Below are 24,170 nucleotides of genomic sequence, written 5' to 3'. Positions count from 1 at the left end.
CCCCTGCACTGGCAGGCAGACTCTTAACCACTGCGCCACCAAGGGAGTCCCTCTAATTTAACATTTACAAAGATTTTCAGGCTCCAAAGTTTTGATTGCTGAAGTGGAGTACAGCAGATTTAAAGTAAATTGTATTGCCTTAGTATCAAAATTAGTTTTAGCTTTCTAGAATGTTTATTTTTATTAAATTTCAACTGTTTTATCAAGACATTTTAATATTCTGGTTCTTTTATGTGAAGGTGAAACCAGGATTAAAACAGGCAAAGTATTGATTAGCAACTTTTTTGAAGTGCACACATTGTCTTACTTTTACATGAGAACTTTTACTTTTTAGGGTAAGTAGCAGGTATGGAATTTGAATTCACTTAGAGTATTAATTAGAAAGCAATGATTTAGCATTTTAGCCAAGGAAATTTATTTTTCTTCTGTTAGTTTTTAACATATGAAAAGGTAGTTAGAGATTTTAAAAGATATTTTGGGCCACCGCCCATTTAAAATGTTCTTTAATTTTATATTTTATTATAAAATTCCTAATGGAAATAGGAATAGCTGCAGGAATTCACAGCAATACTATTAATGCATTACTAATGCTTTGTTGTAGAATATGAAAGGTAGTCAAGTATATTCTTATAGTGTATTTTATTCATCCTCCTTCATTATTGCTAAAGCCATGTCTTAAGAATTTTGACCCTTGATAAAGTTCTATTTTATAAATAAAATTTGTGTTTTTCCATTTACTTTTAAAATTTGTAATCTTTGTAACATTTGCTCTTGCATAGCACTTCTGTTACAAAGTTTTGAGATACAAATTTATTCTAGGACTATGCTGTGGAAATAAATGTCTTGTTATTTGAATTTCTTCTGTACTATAACTTTTAAACAAGTCCTTTAAATATATTAATTAGCCATATTTGTGCCCCCAAATATTAAGTTGTTGGTTTTGGAAAGAAAATTAGATTCTGCTATATCTTTACTTTTATGCTATGAAATGTGTAACAATATAGTTTTTTCAGGATTAAATTCTGGGTAGTTACTATTTTAAAACTCTGTAGGCCATTTGAAGACTGTTTTCGTAGTTCACCTTGGTATAGGAGATTGAAATGTGTTTGTACCTTCATTTTTGTTTACAGATATAGAAAGTAGTATGTGTCTTTGCATATGTTTGTGTGTGATCTCCTTCCTTCCTGGTTTCCTTTTGCATGTGTTTCTGTGTTCTTATTTAACTGACAGCTCAGAAAGGAAAATGTCTGGATACATTTAGTTTAGATCTTAGCTCTGCATCACTTTAAACATGTGAGAAGACTTCATGTTAAACAGAGTAAATGACAGTGTATGTATAAGAATTAATAACTTGTTTGTGTTATTAATATGTGTGTGTACAGATTTGTGTAAATAGTGGCCCTGATTTAGTATCAATATAAGATATTAAAAGTGTTTACTGTTATTTTGTTAATTAAAAAATTTATAAAGATAAATTATTTATAAAAATAAGTCAATAAAGGAGAAAATGTTGATAAATGTCTTTTGATTGTACTTAACAATCATTCCATTGTGCAAAACAGAACAAGGATCATTTCCAAACGGCCTCAGGTGAAATCTAATGGGAAACAATTTCAGACTGGTCTGAATTCACTGGTAAAAAAGAAATGTGTCTTAGATAAACATCTGATCTAAGTTATAGTACTTTGTACTACTCTTTTTGTGATTAGCTTCTAATTTTTTTATTTTAATAAATATGGTTGGTTTTGCTAGATGAAATAAGACCCTATTATATTGTCTTTAATGTGGATTTTATAAAAATCCTTTTTTTGTAGGTTATTTTGATTTATGAGTCTAAAGCAGCCTTTTCTTATTATGGAATGTTGAAGTTTTTTGTAAAGTGTTCTCCATAAAGTGAATACCTAGGTTGACATCAAATGTTTATGGAAAGGCATAATTTAAAATAAAAAACTCATTGCTTTTATTTTTAACTTTCACATTGCACTTTAACTTTTCTTGCAGGAGAGTTCTGATCTCCCCGTTGCTCTACTCTTGGCTCAGCATAAAGATAGATCTACCCAACTGGAAATGCAGCTAGAGAAACCTAAACCTATAAAACCAGTGACATTTTCCACAGGCATCAAAATGGTAAGCTGTATTTTAATCACTTGTTTGGAAGATATATTTCAAGGGTTATAGTTTATAATTTTATATTGATTTTTACAGATAAACTGGGAGGTTCAGATATTTAAGAACAGTGTCTGATCTAGGCTACATGTCTAGAAATATAAATATGTGCATTGTAAGAGGAAAGTGAAAAATAATAAATAAATAATTTACAAAGTATGCAACACAGTTTTGTTCTATATGATATTGAGTTTGTATGTGTTTTATTATTCTACATCAGTTTTTAAGCTTGTGGTGTAGAAAAACATTTCTTAAAAGAAAATGCAAACTTCCAGTTTCTGGTATGGCATGTAAGAAACTTGGAAGTTGCCACTCCATCCTGACAACAAGTAAAAACCTGAACACACTGAGAAATCAACAACTTTTTTAGTAAAGAGAGGTCACAAAGCAAACCACTGCCCTTAAAATTGGAGAGACCAGCAGAGACTACAGTGAATCACAGTTCACAAGAGCAGCAACTTTGTTGGAAGCCAGTGCTGGTGTAGGGAAACCGGAATTGGTTGACAAATTGCTGGAGGCTCAGTGTGGGCAACTCTGAGAGTTAAAAACTCCAGGGGAAACCAGTTATCAGAGCCCCACACTTTTGTGAGTCTTACCTGTTGTGTCTCTACCAGATTCTCTCAGTGAATATCAGAAAAATCCCCTTATGCTTTTTTTTTTAAATTTTTATTTATTAATTTATTTATTTATGGATGTGTTGGGTCTTCGTTTCTGTGCGAGGGCTTTCTCTAGTTGTGGCAAGCGGGGGCCACTCTTCATCGCGGTGCGTGGGCCTCTCACTGTCGCGGCCTCTCTTGTTGCGGAGCACAGGCTCCAGACGCGCAGGCTCAGTAATTGTGGCTCGCGGGCCCAGTTGCTCTGCGGCATGTGGGATCTTCCCAGACCAGGGCTCGAACCCGTGTCCCCTGCATTGGCAGGCAGATTCTCAACCACTGTGCCACCAGGGAAGCCCACGCCCCTTATGCTTTTGATAGAGGAAGGGGAAAAGGAACCATTTTGAAATATGCCAGAGCATTCTGTTCCTCCTAACAAGGCTTGCCCTTAGGATAAACTATTTCACCAGAGCCTAACCTGCTGGAGTTTTATCAGAGGCTCACTGATGTGGGTGAAAGGAAATATCCAACTATAGCTGCTCAAGTCTTCCATGTTGGAGAAGGGAAATACACAACTTCAGCTCACTCTAGCCATCCTGCTCCACCTGAGGGGAGGGAGATGGATTGAGAAGTGTGTGTGTGAAGTTCACAGTCCAGAAGCACAGGCTTTCTAAAAGACTGAGATCTTATCATAAGACTATAAATTGTTCAGCCATCCCCCACACCTTACCACCATATTACTAAAGACCTGTTTACAGCAGTTCATTTTAAAAAGTGTATCATGCCTGGCTGTCAAAAAAAAAAATTATAAGATATACTAAAAGGCAGAAAACACAATTGGAAGAGATAGAGCAAGCACGAGAATCAGGATTAGATATGGCAGGGGTGTTGGAATTATCATACTTGGAATTTAAAACAACTGTGATTAATATGCTAAGAGTGCTAATGGATAAAGTAGACAACATGCAAGAACAGATGGGCAATGTAAGTGGAGAGATGGAAGTTCCAAGAAAGAACCAAAAAGAAATGCTAAAAAAAAAAAACCACTGTAACAGAAGTGAAGAGTGCTTTTGATGGCCTTATTAGTAGATTGGACATGCATGAGGAAAGAGTCTTGAGCAAGAGGATGTATCAGTAGCATTCTTGGAAACTGAAAACCAAAGAGAAAAAGCCCGGAATAAAAAAACCAGACCAGAAGAACAGAATATCCAAGGACTGTGGGGTGACTACAAAAGGTATAGCATAAGCATAATGGCAATACCAGAGGAGAAGAAAGAAAGGAACAGAAGAAGTATTTGAAACAATAACAACTGAGAATTTCCCAAAATCAACATCAGACACCAAACCAAAGGTCCAGGGAGCTCAGAGAACACCAAGTAGGATAAATGCCAAAAAAATCCTTACACCTAGGCATATTATTTTCAAATTACAGAAAATTGAAGATAAAAAAATCCTGAGGAAGCCAGAGGGGGAAAAATCCCTCACTTATAGAGGAGCAAAGATAAGAATTATTATCTGGCTTCTCCCTAGAAACCATGCAAGCGAGAAGAGAGTGGAGTGAAATATTTAAGGTGTTGAGAGAAAAAACCCACCAACCTAGAATAATGTACTGTGCAAAATTATCCTTTAAAAGTAAAGGAGAAATAAAAATTATCAGACAAAAACTGAGGGCATTTTTTGCCAGTAGACAATTTTTGCAAGAAATGTTAAAAGAAGTGCTTTAGAGACAAAGAAAATGATACAGGTCAGAAACTCAGATATCTAAGGAAAAGCATTGGAGAAGAAATGAATGAAGATAAAATAAAAACTTTTATTTTTCTTGTTCTCAATTGATCTAAGAGATAACAGTTTAAAATAATAGTGACACTGTATTTGACTGTGTTTGCTTATGTGTATGTATGTATACTTCACACACATATCCTTATATAAGTGAAATGAATGATAGTGATGATACAAGGGATGGGAAGAAGCAATTAGAATTATTTTGTTATTATAAGGTACTCACTACCCATGTTTCTACTACTCGGCTGTTATTTTTGAGGTTTAAAATTGCCTACTTTGTCATATGTGTGCTAGCTATTAGATTATAAACATCTTGAGGGCAGAAGTTGCGTATTGTAACTTTGTTTTGTATGATTGTGGGTATGTGGGTACCTGAATAATAGAAAATATTCATGATTTATTTTAAACTTACAAATGTAGGAAGTATGAACACATCTTTAAATAATGCAAAAGAAAACACTATTCATTAAGGAATTATCAGTGCTTTTGAACTAAGAGGCAGTATGGTGTAGAGGAAAGAAAATGGGCTTGGAAAGACCCAGATACAATGGGACTAAACCCCAGCTTCACCACTCACTAGATGTGTATCCGTGTTTTTTCATTGGTAAAGTTGCGATGATTTAGCTTTACATGATTATTCGGAGGATTAAAATATGTATATAAAATGCTAAACCAAGTGCAAATGTAATTTTATAAGTAATGCTTTTTGTTGTTATTATAGTTAAATATCTAAGTGAATTACATTATAATCTCTTTATGTTGTATAGTTAGGTAATACATATTCCAGAATGTCATGTAAATGGAATCATACAGTGTGTAGCCTTTTAAGTCTAGCTTTTTTAAGTTAGCAACATGCATTTGAGATCATCCATGTTGCTGCATGTATCAATAGTTGCTCCTTTTGTTAAGTAATAATACCATTGTACGGATATACCAGTTTCTTTATCCATTCATCAGTTGAAGGACATGTGAGTTGTTTCCTTTTTTTTTTTTTTTATGTTATGAATAAGGCTGCTATAAACATTTGCTTACAATTGTGTGTGTACGTACGTTTTCCTTTCTCTTGGGTAAATACTATTAAGAATGAGATTGGTGATTTATATACGGTAGGGGTATGTTTAGCTTCGTAAAAAATTTTCAAACTGTTTTTCAAAGTACCTGTACCAGTTTGCATTCCTACCGACATTGATGAGTATTCCAGTTGGTCTGCATCCTCAGTATTAAGAATTTTAGTATTTTAGGCATTCTAAACAGATGTGTAGTGGTTATCTCATTATGGTTTTAATTTACATTTCCCTGATGACTAATGATGTTGAGCATCTTTTTGTGTGCTTATTTGCCATCAGTATTTCATTTGACTTTAGTATTTAACTTAATATATTAGATATCTTTCCAGATAGTGTTGTGACTTGTTATTTATTTATTTTCTTTCTTTCTTCTTCCTTTCCTCTCTTTTTTATAACCTTTTGTTTGGCGAAATGTATTGCATATACACAAAGGTGCACAGAACCAAACCATATAGCTTAGTGAATTATCACAAAGTGAACATCTGTGTAACCATCACACAGATAAAGGAAAAAAGTATTCTCAGTGCTCTAGAAGTCCTCATCATGACTTCTCACATCTGGCTAGCACCCCATTCCTTTTCCCAGAAACAGTCACTCTTCTGTCTTTTATGGCATTCCCTTTCTTGCTCTTTTAAGTAGCTTTAACATCTAAGCATGTATGCCTTAACCTGATTAATGTTTTGCTTGTCCAACTTATATTTGTGAGATTCATCTATGTTTTTCTATACAGCTGTAGGTTTTTTTCATTTTCATTGCTGGATAATGTTCCATTAGAGGAATATACTACTATTTATCCATTCTGCTGTTGATAGATGTTTGGATTTTTTTGAGTTTTGGTATTATACATTATACTAACATTTTAATATATGTTTCCTGGTCACATGCACAGACACTTTTTCTTGAGTGTTTACCTAAGAGTAGAGTTACTAGGTCATAGCGATTATGTATGTTCATTTTAGGAGATACTGCCAAAACATTTTTCAAATTGGTTTTTACCAATTGTACTTCTACCAACACTTGTGCTTTTCTGTCTTTTCCACTTTAACCATTCTGATGGGTATTTAGTACTGTTTTGTGATTTTAATCTGCACCTTATTTCACTGATCACTAATGAGATTGAGCATTGGCTATCCTATTTTGTGAAATACCTGTTCAAGACTCTTGCTCATATGTAGAAGTTCTTTATATGTTGTGGATCTAAGCCTTTTATTAGTCATATGTATAGTAAATAACTTTTGTCACTTTATGTCTTGTTTTTTTCACTCTCTTAAGGGTGTCTTTTGAACTCTTTATTGTTTAACTTTCTTTTATCCACCTGGAATTTTTTGTTTTCTTTTTTTGTGTGTGGTGGGAGGGAGGTGATCCAATTACTTTAATGCATGTTGAGATTCATATAACTTAAGTGTGTGATGGAATACTTATTGTTTGTTATTTTAGCAAAATTCAGCATTTGGTTCAAGGGCAAGGTGAAAATTTAGACACAGTTTTTATGTGGAATTACTGAATTTATTCCATATTCCTGAATGTGGAGACTGACACATAATGTAGATGAAAATCTAAATGTTTATGAAGTTAAGAGTCTCTATACTGTTTGGAAAAATCATCCCTAAAATGCAGGATGAAAAGTAACATTTATTGAACACCTATATCCCAGGGTTTGATTACATTGAACAGATGTTGGCAAGGATGCCAACACTGCTTAAGACTTTGTGACCTGTGATAGTTTCTTTTAATAAAAGGTGTCGTTTTTTGTTTTTATATCTCCATGAAATAGATGGTATTCCTATTTTTGCAGATCTGAAAACTGAGTCTCAGAGAGGATAGATTTCATATAAAAGATGGCACCAAAACTCACTCTCTTTCTATTATACCTTATTTAATTAATGAGAATACTCAAAAACAAAACATAAATTCTATGTTACGTGTCTTTCTAATCTGAGGGTAGCTAGGATTTCAACTATTGCTTCTAATAGTGGACTGATTGTATAGAAGGTAATCCAAGGGACAGGAGCCACCGCAATGACCTTTTCTTTTCCTGATCTGCTGTACTTAAAGAAAAGTCAGACACAACAAATGAAGTTAGATATGCTGAACTTGGAGAGCGTCCAAGGGAGGCATATAAATTTAATTAAGCTTTTTGGAAATAGATCCTTTGACGTGTGACTGAGAAGACAGGATTTATTTATTTAGTAAACCTAGAGAAATATGAAGGGTTAAAAATTGGCGTAAAATAATTAGTATGAAATGAGGATTTAATTATTATGTATTGAGATATGTAGAGTTGAGACAGTGAATATATTTTGGTTAGGAATATTCACAGATTGGCTGAATATTTTGAATTATATTTCCTAGGAATTAAACTCTCAGTGAGTGGGGAAGTGCTAGGGGTACAGTACATATTAGAAGAATTATTTATATATAATTTGTGACTTGACTATCTAAGAGAGTTCCACTTAATCACTGTTTTATGTATGAATAGGTGAAACTTTATTTTGTATATATTTTGTCTTCTCTGGGGTAATAGCGTTTTGCACTCCTAAAGTAGGGATTGCAGCTTGGTTTCTCAGTCATTTGTTAGTTATTTTAATCTAATTGGTTCAGATTCCAACAATATAATTTTAGGACTTCTGTTTCTTTTTATCTTATAAATAACTCTAATTAAATTTTCCCCTAAAGAATAGATGTCGTTACCATTATTACATCATTCCTAGTTGAGCCAGTGAACAGACCTCAAAGTAGCAGTTTTTCGTCCCCATTTGTTACTAGCTTGTATCATTAAATATCCATACATCGTATCTACAGATTTAAGTACTAAGTCTTAGTCTTTTGGAAGTACAGAAAGACACCTTGATCATGTTGTAAAATTAGAAACCAGAATCTAAGGCTGGGAATCTGGTGCTTCTTCAGTTGTGATGGTGTTCTATACTTCACTACGCTTTGGCATGCAAACTGGAAACAAACTGAGTCACAAAGATAAGCTAAGAATTGTTTTTAAGTATAGCTTTTGGTCCTTTGTTGTTGATTGCTGGAGAGCAGTAAAGGGGAGCCTGTCATTCGTTGCCAAAGGCAAAAGCTGTTTGAGTATTTTACCCTTGATGTTTAAAAAAATTTTTTTATATTATCTATGGGTAAGCCAGAAGGGAGCTCATCTGTGACATAAATTGGCTTTTCTGATTGCAACAAATAAGATTTAGCTGTTTTCATCAAACATTGCTTATTATTCTGAACTCATTTGAAGATTAAACTCTTTGTTAACATTTGTTTATAGAAAATTGATATCCAATTGTATCTGAAATAAGAAAGTAAAAACTGTACTGAACAATTAAATCTATTCTTAATATATAATGTTGCGCTTTGGTAGCAAATCAAATTGTAGAAACCAAAGAAGTAATGTGGGGGAGGACCTTCAAGATGGCAGAGGAGTGAGACGTGGAGATCACCTTCCTCCCCACAAATTCATCAGAAATACATCTACATGTGGAACAACTCCTACAGAACACCTGCTGAACGCTGGCAGAAGACCTCAGACCTCCCAAAAGGCAAGAAACTACCTATGTACCTGGGTAGGGCAAAAGACAAAAGAAAAAACAGAGACAAAAGAATAGGGATAGGACCTGTACCTCTGGGAGGGAGCTGTGAAGGAGGAGAAGTTTCCACACACTAGGAAGCCCCTTCACTGGCAGAGATTGGGGGGTGAGTGGGGGGGGAAGCTTCGGAGCCGCAGAGGAGAGTGCAGCAACAAGGGTGCGGAGGGCAAAGCGGAGAGATTCCCACACAGAGGATCGATGCTGACCAGCACTCACCAGCCTGAGGGGCTTGTCTGCTCATCCGCCAGGGCAGGTGGGGTCTGGGAGCTGAGGCTCGGGCTTCGGAGGTCAGATCCCAGGGAGAGGACTGGGGTTGGCTATGTGAACACAGCTGGAAGGGGGCTAGTGCACCACAGCTAGCTGGGAGGGAGTCTGGGGAAAAAGTGAGAAGGAGTCTGGAAAAAGTCTGGAACTGCCTAAGAGACAAGCGACCATTGTTTCAGGTTGTGCGAGGAGAGGGGATTCAGAGCACTGCCTAAACGAGCTCCAGAGATGAGCTCGAGCTGCCGCTATCATCGTGGACACCAAGACTGGCATGAAACGCTAAGGCTGCTGCTGCAGCCACCAAGAAGCCTGTGTGCAAGCATGGGTCACCGTCCACACCTCCCCTCCCGGGAGCCTGTGCACCCCACCACTGCCAGGGTCCTGTGATCCAGGGACAACTTCCCCGGGAGAACACACAGCACTCCTCAGGCTGGTGCAACGTCACGTTGGCCTCTGCCGTTGCAGGTTCGCCCGGCATTCCATACCCCTTCCTCCCACCCAGCCTGAGTGAACCAGAGCCCCCTAAAGAGCTGCTACTTTAACCCCATCCTGTCTGGGCGGGAACAGATGCCCTCAGGTGACCTACATGCAGAGGTGGGACCAAATCCAAAGCTGAACCCCAGGAGCTGTGCGAACAAAGAAGAGAAAGGGAAATCTCTCCCAGCAGCCTCAGGAGCAGCGGATTAAGTCTCCACAATCAACCTGATGTAACCTGCATCTGAAGAATACCTGAATAGACAACGAATCATCCCAAAATTGAGGCGGTGGACTTTGGGAGCAACTGTAGACTTGGGGTTTGCTTTCTGCATCTAATTTGTTTCTGGTTTTATGTTTATCTTAGTTTAGTATTTAGAGCTTATTATCATTGTTAGATTTGTTTATTGATTTGGTGGCTCTGCCTTTTTTTAAATATGTGTGTGTGTGTGTATATATATATATATATATATATATATATATATATATATACATATTTTTTTCCTTTTTCTCTTTTTTATGTGTATGTGTATGCTTCTTTGTGTGATTTTGTCTGTATAGCTTTGCTTTTACCATTTATCCTAGGGTTCTGTCTGTCCTTTTTTTTTTTTTTTTTTTAGTATTTAGTGCTTGTTATCATTGGTGGATTTGTTTCTTGGTTTGGTTGCTCTCTTCTTTCTTTCTCTTTTCTTATTTTTTATTTTTAATAATTAAAAATTTTTTTTAAATAACTTTATTTTAATTTAATTTTCTTTCTTTCCTTTTTGTTTTTTTCCTCCCTTTTCTTCTGAGCTGTGTGGCTGACAGGGTCTTAGTGCTCTGGCCAGGTGTCAGGCCTGAGCCTCTAAAGTGGGAGAGCTGAGTTCAGGATATTGGTCCACCAGACACCTCCTGGCCCCACCTAATATCAAACAGTGAAAGCTCTACCAGAGATCTCCATCTCAACGCTAAGACCCAGCTCCACTCAGTGACCAGCAAGCTATAGTGCTGGACACCCTATGCCAAACAACTAGCAAGACAGGAACACAACCCCACCCATTAGCAGAGAGGGTGCCTAAAATCATAATAAGTTCACAGACACCCCAAAACACACCACTGGACGTGGTCCTGCCCACCAGAAAGACAAGATCCAGCCTCATCCACCAGAACACAGGCACCAGTCCTCTCCACCAGGAAGCCTAAACAACCCACTGAATGAACCTTACCAATAGGGAACAGACACCAAAAACAACGGGAACTACGAACCTGCTGCCTGCAAAAAGGAGACCCCAAACTCAGTAAGTTAAGCAAAATGAGAAGACAGAGAAATACACAGTAGATGAAGGAGCAAGGTAAAAACCCACCAGACCAAACAAATGAAGAGGAAATAGGCAGTCTACCTGAAAAAGAATTCAGAGTAATGATAGTAAAGATGATCCAAAAATCTTGGAAATAGAATGGAGAAAATACAAGAAACGTTTAGCAAGGACCTAAAGAACTAAAGAGCAAACAAACAATGATGAACAGCACAATAAATGAAATTAAAAATTCTCTAGAAGGAATCAATAACAGAATAACGGAGGCAGATAAACAGATAAGTGACCTGGAAGATAAAATAGTGGAAAAAACTACTGCAGAGCAGAAAAAAGAATAAAGAATGAAAAGAATTGAGGACAATCTCAGAGACCTCTGGGACAACATTAAATGCACCAACATTCAAATTATAGGGCTCCCAGAAGAAGAAGAGAAAAAAAAAGGGACTGAGAAAATATTTGAAGAGATTATAGTTGAAAACTTCCCTAACATGGGTAAGGAAGTAGTCAATCAAGTCCAGGAAGCACAGAGAGTCCCATACAGGATAAATCCAAGGAGAGACACGCCAAGACACATATTAATCAAACTATCAAAAATTAAATACAAAGAAAAAATATTAGAAGCAGCAAGGGAAAAGCAACAATTAACATACAAGGGAATCCCCATAAGGTTAACAGCTGATCTTTCAGCAGAACCTCTGCAAACCAGAAGGGAGTGACAGGACATATTTAAAGTGATGAAAGGGAAAAACCTACAACCAAGATTACTGTACCCAGCAAGGATGTCATTCAGATTCAACGGAAAAATTAAAACCTTTACAGACAAGCAAAAGCTAAGAAAATTCAGCACCACCAAACCAGCTTTACAACAATGCTAAAGGAACTTCTCTAGGCAGGAAACACAGAGAAGGAAAACACTTACAATAACAAACCCAAAACGATTAAGAAAATGATCATAGTAACATACATATCGATAATTACCTTAAATGCAAATGGATTAAATGTTCCAACCAAAAGACATAGACTGGCTGAATGGATACAAAAACAAGACCCATATATAGGTTGTCTACAAGAGATCCACTTCAGACCTAGGGACACATACAGACTGAAAGTGAGGGGATGGAAAAAGAGATTCCATGCAAATGGAAATCAAAAGAAACCTGGAGTAGCAATTCTCATATCAGACAAAATAGACTTTAAAATAAAGACTATTAAAAGAGACAAAGAAGGACACTACATAATGATCAAGGGATCAATCCAAGAAGAAGATATAACAATTGTAAATATTTATGCACCCAACATAGGAGCACCTCAATAGATAAGGTAAATGCTAACTGCCATAAAAGGGGAAATTGACAGTAACACAGTCATAGTAGGTGACTTTAACACCCCACTTTCACCAATGGACAGATCATCCAAAATGAAAATAAATAAGGAAACACAAGCTTTAAATGATACATTAGACAAGATGAACTTAATTGATATTTATAGGACATTCCATCCAAAAACAGCAGATTACATTTTCTTCTCAAGTGCTTATGGAACATTCTCCAGGATAGATGATACCTTGGGTCACAAATGAAGCCTTGGTAAATTTAAGAAAATTGAAATCATATTAAGTATCTCTTCTGACCACAACACTATGAGACTAGATATCAATTACAGGAAAAAATCTGTAAAAAATACAAACACGTGGAGACTAAACAATACACTACTAAATAACCAAGAGATCACTGAAGAAATCAAAGAGGAAATAAAAAAATACCTATAAACAAATGGAAATGAAAACACGATGACCCAAAACCTATGGGATGCAGCAAAAGCAGTTCTAAGAGGGAAGGTTATAGCAATACAATCCTACCTCAAGAAACAAGAAACATCTCAAATAAACAACCTAACGTTACACCTAAAGCAATTAGAGAAAGAACAAAAAACCCCCAAAGTTAGCAGAAGAAAAGAAATCATAAAGATAGATCAGAAATAAATGAAAAAGAAATGAAGGAAACAATAGCAAAGATCAATCAATAAAATAAAAGGTGGTTCTTTGAGAAGATAAACAAAATTAATAAACCATTAGCCAGATTCATTAAGAAAAAAAGGGAGAAGACTCAATAGCATTAGAAATGAAAAAGGAGAAGTAACAACTGACACTGCAGAAATGCAAAGGATCATGAGAGGTTACTACAAGCAACTCTATGCCAATAAAGTGGACAACCTGGAAGAAATGCACATATTCTTAGAAAAGCACAAACTGCCGAGACTGAACCAGGAAGAAATAGAAAATATAAACAGACCAATCATAAGCACTGAAATTGAAACTGTGATTAAACAGCTTCCAACAAACAAAAGCCCAAGACCAGACGGCTTCAGGAGAATTCTGTCGAACATTCAGAGAGAGCTAACACCTATCCTTCTCAAACTCTTCCAAAATATAGCACAGGGAGGAACCAAACTCATTCTACAAGGCCACCATCACCCTGATACTAAAACCAGACAAAGATGTCACAAGAAAAGAAAACTACAGGCCAGTATCACTGATGAACATGGATGCAAAAATCCTCAACAAAATACTAGCAAACAGAATCCAACAGCACATTAAAAGGATCATACACCATGATCAAGTGGGGTTTATCCCAGGAATGCAAGGATTCTTCAGTATACACAAATCAATCAATGTGATACACCATATTAACAAATTGAAGGATAAAAACCATATGATCATCTCAATAGATGCAGAAAAAGCTTTCAACAAAATTCACCACCCATTTATGATAAAAACTCTCTAGAAAGTAGGCATAGAGGGAACTTACCTCAAGATAATAAAGGCCATATATGACAAACCCACAGCCAACATCGTTCTCAGTGGTGAAAAACTGAAACCATTTCCTCTAAGATCAGGAACAAGACAAGGTTATCCACTCTCACCACTATTATTCAACATAGTTTTGGAAGTCCTGGCCACAGCAATCAGAGAAGAAAAAGAAATAAAAGGAATCCAAATCAGAAAAGAAGTAAAGCTGTCACTGTTTGCAGATGACATGATACTATATGTAGAGAGTCCTAAAGATGCTACCAGAAAACTACTAGAGCTAATCAATGAATTTGGTAAAGTAACAGGATACAAAATTAATGCACAGAGATCTCTTGCATTCCTATACACTAATGATGAAAAATCTGAAAGAGAAATTAAGGAAGCAGTCCCATTTACTATTGCACCCAAAAGAATAAAAGACCAAGAATAAACGTACCTAAGGAGACAAAAGACCTGTATGCAGAAAACTATAAGACACTGATGAAAGAAATTAAAGGTGATACAAACAGATGGTGAGATATACCATATCTTGGATTGGAAGAATCAACATTGTGAAAATGACTATACTATCCAAAGCAATCTACAGATTCAATGCAATCCCTATCAAACTACCAGTGGCATTTTTCACAGAACTAGATCAAAATATTTCACAATTTGTATGGAAACACAAAAGACCCCAAATAGCCAAAGCAATGTTGAGAAAGGAAAATGGAGCTGGAGGAATCAGTTTCCCTGACTTCAGACTATACTACAAAGCTACAGTAATCAAGACAGTATGGTACTGGCACAAAAACAGAAATATAGATCAGTGGAACAGGATAGAAAGCCCAGAGATAAATCCATGCACATATGGTCACCTTATTTTTGATAAAGGAGGCAAGAATATACAGTGGAGAAAAGACAGCCTCTTCAATAAGTGGTGCTGGGAAAACTGGACAGCTACATGTAAAAGAATGAAATTAGAACACTTCCTAACACCATACACAAAAAATAAATTCAAAATGGATTAAGGACCTAGATGTAAGGCCAGACATCTTAAAACTCTTAGAGGAATACATAGGCAGTACACTCTATGACATAAATCACAGGCCAATCCTTTTTGACCCACCTCCTAGAGAAATGGAAATTAAAAAAATAAACAAATGGGACCTAATTAAACTTAAAATCTTTTGTGCAGCAAAGGAAACCATAAATATGAAAGGAAACCATAAAGATGAAAACACAATCCTCAGAATGGGAGAAAATATTTGCAAACTAAGCAATTGACAAAGGATTAATCTCCAAATATACAAGCAGCGCATACAGCTCAATATCAAAAAAACAAAGAACCCAATCAAAAAATGGGCAGAACACCTAAATAGACATTTCTCCAGAGAAGATATACAGATTGCCAACAAACGCATGAAAGGATGCTCAACATCACTAATCATTAGAGAAATGCAAATCAAAACTACAATGAGGTATCACCTCATACCGTTCAGAATGGTCATCATCAAAAATTCTACAAACAATAAAAGCTGGAGAGGGTGTGGAGAAAAGGGAACCCTTTTGCACTCTTGTTGGGAATGTAAATTGATACAGCCAGAGAACAGTATGGAGGTTCATTAAAAAACTAAAAATAGAGCTATCATATGACCCAACAATCCCACTACTGGGCATATACCCTGAGAAAACCATAATTCAAAAACAGTCATGTACCACAGTGTTCATTGCAGCTTTATTTACAATAGCCAGGACATGGAATTAACCTAAGTGTCCATCGAGAGATGAATGGGTAAAGAAGATGTGGTACATATATACAATGGAATATTACTCAGCCATAAAAGGAAACGAAATTGAGTCATTTGTAGTGAGGTGGATGGATCTAGAGACTGTCATACAGAGTGAAGTAAGTCAGAAAGAGAAAAACAAATATCATATGCTAACACATATGTATGGAATCTAAAAAAAAAATGTGGCTCTGAGGAACCTAGGGGCAGGACAGGAATAAAGACTCAGACGGAGATAATGGAGTTGAGGACACGGGGAGGGGGAAGGGTAAGCTGGGACAAAGTGAGAGGGTGGCATGGACATATATACACTAACAAGTGTAGAACAGATAGCTAGTGGGAAGCAGCTGCGAAGTACAGGGAGATCAGCTCGGTGCTTTGTGTCCACCTAGAGGGGTGGGATAGGGAGGGTGGGAGGGAGACGCAAGAGGGAGGAGATATGCGGGGATATGTATACATATAGCTGATTCACTTTTTTATACAGCAGAAACTAACACAACATTGTAAAGCAATTATACTCCAATAAAGATGTTAAAAAAAAAAAAGAAGTAATGTGAAAATGCAAGTAGTAGTAGAGGGTTTTTTTTTAAGTATTTTTTAAAAATTAACTTTTTTTGCTGTGAGTGTCTTCATTGCTGTGTCTGGGCTGTCTATAGTTGCGTTGAGCGGGGGCTCCTCTTTGTTGCGGTGCGCAGGCTTCTCATTGCGGTGGCCTCTGTTATTGTGGAGCTCGGGCTCTAGGTGCATGGGCTTCAGTAGTTGTGGCACTCGGGCTCAGTAGTTGTGGCTTGTGGGTTATAGAGTGCAGGCTCAGTAGTTGTGGTGCACGGGCTTGGGTGCTCCGCGGCATGTAGGATCTTTCCGGACCAGGGCTCGAACCCGTGTCCCCTACATTGGCAGGCAGATTCTTAACCACTGCACCACCAGGGAAGTCCCAAGTAGTGGTAGAGTTAATGTTTTTGTCTATAAATGTGTTTTGAAATATAAGTTAAATTAACATTAAAAACTGTCTTATCAGTTCTTATTATGCATTTATGAAACTCATAGGTAAATGATTATGTCTTATAATTAACTAGGTATCCGGTGATTACTTTCTTTTAGCATTTAAATTCTCCAGGTATTTTGTGTTATGTCAATAAAATTGTGAGATATTCTAATTTTTACCATAGACATCTCTGAAGAGTTATACGTAAGTAAATAAATAGAAGTTTGTTTAATACAGTCATATTTTAATGGAAATGGAGCATCTTATAACTTAAGATACTCCTATGGTGAGTACTTTAATGTGACCTAAATAAATATTTTTATAAAATGAATAGCCACTCATGTTTAAAATTATAAATTTCAATTTTATTATTTTAGAATTATTTTAAAAGGGTTGTTCTTATATTATTATAAGGGGTTGAAATGTGGCTCCTCTACTACATACATATTAGGTGTATGGCCTTAGGCAAATCTTATAACCTCTTTAAGCCTTAGTATACTCTGTTCTTAAGAACTGAGTTTTAATGTCCGTTTCTGATAATTTCATTATCCGTCATTTCTCTGTCTGCTTCTATTGACAATATTTTTTCCCTCCTGGTGTGGGTCATATATTTCTGCCTTGTTTTTGAATACCTGGTAATTTATGATATTTCATTAAATATTTTCAGACTTTGGGGTTGTAGTTAAGTTACCTATAATGTGTTAGATCCTTGCATGGATTTCTTTTAAGCATTTTTAGGGTCTACCAGAGCTGCCTTTAATGTTAGGCTAATTCAGCTCTACTTTCAAGGTGATACCATTTTGAGGACTCTATCTGTGATGGCCCTTGTATTGAGAGGCCTCTTTACCTTGTTTATTGAGAATATAAACTATTCTGGTCCTGTGTGAGTTTTGGGAATTTTTTGACCTATTGCTTTCCAGGTTATTTCCTTGGGCTTGAGTAATTCACTCCCACGTCCAGATGAACACAGGCAAAAGTTAAGGACGTCACTCTGCAGATCTCTAGAGCAGAGGTGGACAAATTTACAGCTCACAGACCAAGTCCCACCTACCACCTGCTACTGTAACTAAAGTTTTATTGGAACATAGCCATACTCATTCATTTATGTATTGTCTTTGTCTGCTTTCGTGTTTTAATGGCAGAGTTAAGTAGCCTGTGTATAGCCTGAAATGCCTGAAACATTTTTCTGCCCTTTACAGAAAGTGTTTGCGACCCCTGCTTTAGAGTTTTCTCTTTGTGCAGCATTTTCTTTTCTGGTAATCTAACCTGTAAATTATAGCCACCTTGACAGCCCTGAAGTCTGATCTCAGTCTCCTTGACTCCCAGGCTTTGTTTGAGTTCCCCTTGCACATATCATGGCCTGGAAATGACCTCCATGTAGTACACCAGAGAAATATAGGTATCGCTTCATTTCCTTTTCTTCCCTTGGGGATCAGAGTCCTGTACTGACTGATACTCAGTTTCTAATTTCTGAAAACCATTGATTCTTATGTTTTTTTCGTTTTTTTAGTTGCTTGAGGTGGGAATGGTCCATCCAGAGTCCTTGTTATGGTAAAATGGTCATATGCAGAAGTAGCAGCATAATATTTTGAGATTCATTCCTATTGTTTTGCGTATCAGGAATTAGCTTTTATTGCTATATAGTATTCTGTTTGTTTGAATATACCAGTTTAGTGATTCTGTTGTTGACAACTACCTGAGCTGTTTGTAGTTTTTGACTGTTAATTAAGCTGCTATGAACTTTCTTGTATAAATTATTTTGTGAACACATTTTCTTTTTTCAATTTAATTTAATTTCATATTGGAGTATAGTTTATTTACAATGCTGTGTTAGTTTCAGGTGTACAGCAAAGTAATTCAGTTATACATATACATACATGCATTCTTTTTCAGATTCTTTTCCCATATAGGTTATTACAGAGCATTGAGTAGAGTTCCCTGTGCTATACAGTAGGTCCTTGTTGATTATCTATTTTATATATAGTAGTGTGTATATGTTAATCCCAACCTCCTAATTTATCACCCCCCTCTCCACCTTTCCCCTTGGGTAACCATAAGTTTGTTTTTGAAGTCTGTGAGTCTGTTTCTGTTTTGCAAATAAGTTCGTTTGTATCGTTTATTTTTAGATTCCACATATAAGTGATATCATATGATATTTGTCTTTCTCTGTCTGGCTTACTTCACTTAGGATGATAATCTCTAGGTCCATCCATGTTGCTGCAAATGGCATTATTTTATTCTTTTTTATGGCTGAGTAATATTCCATTGTATATATGTACCAAACCTTCTTTTTCCATTCCTCTATTGATGGGCATTTAGAGTGCTTCCATGTCTTGGTTATTGTAAATAGTACTGCAGTGAACACTGGTGTGCAGGTATCTTTTAGAATTATAGTTTTCTCTGGATATATGCCCAGAAGTGGGATTGCTGGATCATGTGGTAGTTCTAGTTTTAGTTTTTTAAGGATGCTCCATATTGTTCTCTGTGATGGTTGTACCAATTTACATTCCCACCAACAGTGTAGGAGGGTTTCTTTTTCTCCACACCCTCTCCAGCATTTATTTTATTTATTTTTTAAAAATTTATTTATTTATTTTTATTTTTGGCTGCATTGGGTCTTCATTGCTGCGTGCAGGCTTTCTCTAATTGCGGCAAGCAGGGCCTACTCTTTGATGCGGTGTGTGGGCTTCTCATTGCCGTGGCTTCTCTTGTTGCGGAGCATGGGCTCTAGCTGCATGGGCTTCAGTAGTTGTGGCACGTGGGCTCAGTAGTTGTGGCTCGTGGGCGTAGTTGCTTTCGGCATGTGGGATCTTCCCGGACCAGGGATCGAACCTGTGTCCCCTGCATTGGCAGGCAGATTCTTAACCACTGCACCACCAGGGAAGTCCCTGCAGCATTTATTGTTTGTAGACTTTTTGATGATGGCCATTCTGAGTGGTGTGAGGTGATATCTCATTGTAGTTTTGATTTGCATTTCTCTAGTAATTAGTGATGTTGAGCATCTTTTCATGTGCTCTTTGGCCATCTGTATGTCTTCTTTGGAGAAATGTCTATTTAGATCTTTTGCCCATTTTTTGATTGGGTTGTTCGTTCTTTTGACATAGAGCTGCATGAGCTGTTTGTATATTTTGGAGATTAATTCCTTGTTGGTTGCTTCATTAGCAATTTTTTTCTCCCATTCTGTGGATTGCCTTTTCGTTTTGTTTATGGTTTCCTTTGCTGTGCAAAAGCTTTCAAGTTTAGTTCAGTTCCATTTGTTTATTTTTGTTTTTATTTTCATTACTCTAGGAGGTGGGTACTGTGATTTATGTCAAAGAATGTTCTGCCTATGTTTTCTGCTAGGAGTTTTATAGTATCTGGTCTTACATTTAAGTCTTTAATCCATTTTGAGTTTATTTTTGTGTATGGTGTTAGAGAATGTTCTGATTTCATTCTTTTATATGTAGCTGTTCAGTTTTCCCAGCACCACTTATCGAAGAGACTGTCTTTTCTCCATTGTGTATTCTTGCCTCCTTTGTTGTAGAGTAATTGACCATAGTTTCATGGGTTTATTTCTGGGCTTTTTATCCTCTTCCATTGATCTATATGAACACATGTTTTAAATTCTTAGTTCAATATATGAGTGAAATTGCTTGTTTATAGTGTAGGTATTTATTAATTTAGAAGAAAATACCAATCATTTTTTTCTATAGGGGTTGTACACTTTTATACTCCCATCAGTAATATGAGACTTTTGATTGCTCCACTTTTTGTCATCATTTAATACTGTCAACATTTTAAAGTTTAGGTATTTTTGTAGGTGTTTAATGGTATTTCATTGTGATTTTAGTTTGTATTTCCTTGAGAACTAATATGTTGCATACAAGTCTTCTGTCAGATAATCTGTTTTACAAATAATTTCTCCCAGTCTTTAGCTCACTTTTTCATTTCCTTTTATTTTTATCTTTTTGGCTATGCGGGTTGCGGGATCTTAGTTCCCTGACCAGGGATTGAACCTGGGCCCTTGGCAGTGAAAGCATTGAGTCCTAACCACTGGACCCCCAGGGAATGCCCTACTTTTTCATTTTCTTAATGCTATGTTTCGATGAGCCAACGTTTTAAATTTTGATGAAATCTCATTTATGGATTTATTTTTTTCTTTTAAGGTTATTCCCCTTCTGTTTCCTGTATGCATAAATAATCTTTAAATTCCCTAAGGTCACAAAAATATTCTCCTATTTAAAAGCTATTTATAGTTTTTGCTTTTACAGATAGTTCCTGATCCACCTTGGATTAATTTTTATGTATGATGTAAATTACATGTAGAGGTCCATTTTTTTGCATATGGACATCCAGTTGTTCTAATTCTATTTGTTGAAAAGACTTTTTGTCAGGTAGTGTATGTCTTCCAGTTTTTTCCTTTTTCAAGATTGCCTCCTGCATATTCTTCAAAATTTTAGAATTTGTTAATTTTTACAAAAAGGCTTCATGAGATAATATGGGTTCTGTTGGATCTATAGATGAATTTCTGGAGAATTGAGATCTTTCTTACCAATGTTGAGTCTTCTAATCCATGAACATGGTATACTTCTTTTATTCAGGGCCTCTTTAACTTACCTCAGCAATGTTTTGTGCTTTTTAGTGGTTGGTCTTGAATGTATTATCAAATTTGTTCCTAAGCATTTTATGTTTTTGGATACTTTTTAAAGGAAATAGTTATTTAAATTTCATTTTACTGTTGCTTACTCCTACTATATACTTTGTATAGTGGTCTTGTATCTTGTGCACTGGCTCATTTTACTTTGTATTTTTCATAGTTGCTTTTACATTTTTTTTTTTTAGATGATCATGTCATCTGCCTGTAGAGACAGTTTTACTTCTTCGTTTCTTTTTTTTTCTTTTTCTTGCCATATTTCCCTACCTAAAGGGAAAATCATTTAGCCTTTCAACATTGTGTATCATATTAGCTGTAGAATTTTCATGGATGTCTTCAATTAGACTGAGGAAAGTTCCTCTTATTTGTAGTGTACTGAAATTTTAAAAAATTCATGAGTGGCTGTTGAATTTTGTTAGATGCTTTTTTACTGCATCTGTTGAATAATGGTTTTTCTTCATTACTTTGTTAATGTGGTACATGATTCTACATGGTCATGATATATGTGTATTTAATTTGCTAATATTTTTTATTAAGAATTTTTTATGTCTGTATTTATGAGGAATATTGGTTCACAGTTTTCTTTGCCTTTAGATGTCTTTGTCTGTGGTATCAGGGTAATACTGTTAACATTTTTACCAGTAATGCCTGGAATGGTTTTGTCAGAGTATTTGGTCTCATTTGGAAGTGGGATCTCCTACCCTGTATTTGAAAGAGTTTGTAAGAAATTGGTGTTATTTCTTCCCAAAATGTTTACAGAGTTTCACTAGTGAAACCATCTGGTACTCTAATTTTGTTTGCATGTAGGTTTTTGGTCAACTAAATTTCAAAAAGAGATATAAGCTATTAGATGTTCATTTTTTTTAAGTTATATTTTTCAAGAAATTTGAGCATTTCATCCACGTTATCATATTTGTTGACATAAAGTTGTTTGTAATATTCCCTCAAAACTCTTTTAATGCCTGTAAGTGTTAGAGTAATATTTCTTTAAAAATTCCCAATATTCTCTTTTCTCTTGATCACTCTAGCTAGAGGTTGTTAATTTATTCAATGAGTCAGTTTTTTTCTTAAACAGGATTATTGAAGTATAATTTCATATAATAAAATTCACCTGTATTAAGTGTATAATTTAATGATTTTTAATGGTATTAAAGGTATGTGCAACCATAATACAGTTTTAGAATACAGTAAGTCCCCTACATATGAATGAGTTCCGTTCTGAGAGCATGTTCGTAAGTCTAATTTGTTCATAAGTCCAACAGAGCTAGCCTTGGTACCCAGCCAACACAATCGGCTACATAGTACTGTACTGTAATAGGTTTATAATACTTTTCAGACAAATAATACATAAAAAACAAATACACACAAAAAAGAAAGAAAACATTTTTAATCTTATAGTACATTACCTTGAAAAGTACAGTTGTAGAGTACAACAGCTGGCATACAGGGGCTGGCATCAAGTGAACAGGCAAGAAGAGTTACTGACTGGAGGAAGAAGAGGAGGTGGGAGATGGTAGAGCTGAAGGCTTGTCAGCAATAGGAGATGGAGGGCAGGCTGCAGTTTCACTCATGCCTGACGTTGGTGGAATGCATGTTCGCATCTTTGAAAGTTTGCAACTTGAAGGTTCATATGTAGGGGACTTACTGTATTTCATCACCCCAGAAATATTCCTGTGACAGTTTTCAGTTAGTTCCCACTCCCACTCTCAGACCCTAGCAACCACTTCTCTGCTTTCTGTCCCTGTAAAGTTGCCTCTTTTTTTTTTTTTTTTTGCTCATTTCCTATACGTGGAATTGTTCAATATGTAGTCTTCTGAGTCTAGCTTCCTTTTTTTAAAAAAAGATTAATTAATTAATTTTTAATTTTGGCTGCCTTGGGTCTTTGTTGCCGCGCGCAGGCTCTTGTCTAGTTGTGGCGAGCGGGGGCTACTCTTCATTACAGTTCTTGGGCTTCTCATTGGGTGGCTTCTCTTGTTGCAGAGCACGGGCTCTAGGCGTGCAGGCTTCAGTAGTTGTGGCACTCGGGCTCAGTAGTTGTGGTTCACGGACTCTAGAGCGCAGGCTCAGTAGTTGTGGCGCACGGGCTTAGTTGCTCCGCGGCATGTGGGATCTTCCCGGACCAGGGCTTGAACCCGTGTCCCCTGCACTGGCAGGCAAATTCTTAACCACTGTGCCACCAGGGAAGTCCCGAGTCTAGCTTCCTTAACATAATGTTTTTAATGCTTCATCAGTGCCATAGCATGACTTTGTCTGGCTTTAGTGTCAGGGGAATATTGACCTCATAGAATGAGTTGGAAAATATTTCCTTCTTTTTTGTTTTCTGGAAGAGTTTGTAAAGAATTGGTATTATTTCTTCTTTAAAAGTTTGATAGATTTCACCAGTGAAACCATCTGGCTTTGGCTTTTCTTAAATGGGAATATTTCCAAGTACCTTTAAACTTCTTTACTTGGTGTAGGTCTATTTAGACCTTTTCATTTTCTTTTGTGTTTCCTTCCTCTCTCTTCCTCTCTCACGGCGTCCCTTCCTTTAGTAATTTGAGACTTCCTTGGAATTGATCAATTTCATCTAAGTTGACTTTCTGTAGGGTTAGGTGAGATGTCCCTTCTTTCATTTCCTATTTTGATAGTTTGTGTCTTCTCTTTTTTACTCTTGATCAGTCAAGCTAACAGTGTGGCAGTTTTGTTGATCTTTTCAAAATCATCCTTGGCTTTATTGATTTCTTTTTCTGTTGTTTTCTGATTTCTG

General features: G+C 36.2%; 1 protein-coding gene across 4 annotated transcripts in view; it reads left to right on the top strand.

Moving 5' to 3' along the window:
• The window catches only part of MNAT1 (MNAT1 component of CDK activating kinase), a 211,877-nt gene that overhangs the window by 70,968 nt on the left and 116,739 nt on the right, over window positions 1–24,170 (top strand). For all 4 annotated transcript variants that reach the window (XM_082386675.1, XM_082386677.1, XM_082386674.1 and 1 more), the window contains exon 6: window positions 2,002–2,127. In XM_082386675.1, coding sequence (XP_082242801.1) covers window positions 2,002–2,127 — 126 coding nt within the window. The remainder of the gene's footprint in view (window positions 1–2,001; window positions 2,128–24,170) is intronic.

Source organism: Balaenoptera borealis, assembly GCF_965194805.1.
Source record: "Balaenoptera borealis genome assembly, chromosome: 3".
NCBI lineage: Eukaryota > Metazoa > Chordata > Mammalia > Artiodactyla > Balaenopteridae > Balaenoptera > Balaenoptera borealis.
Note: the sequence above shows the minus strand (reverse complement) of the source record. Positions and strands in the feature narration are given on the sequence as shown.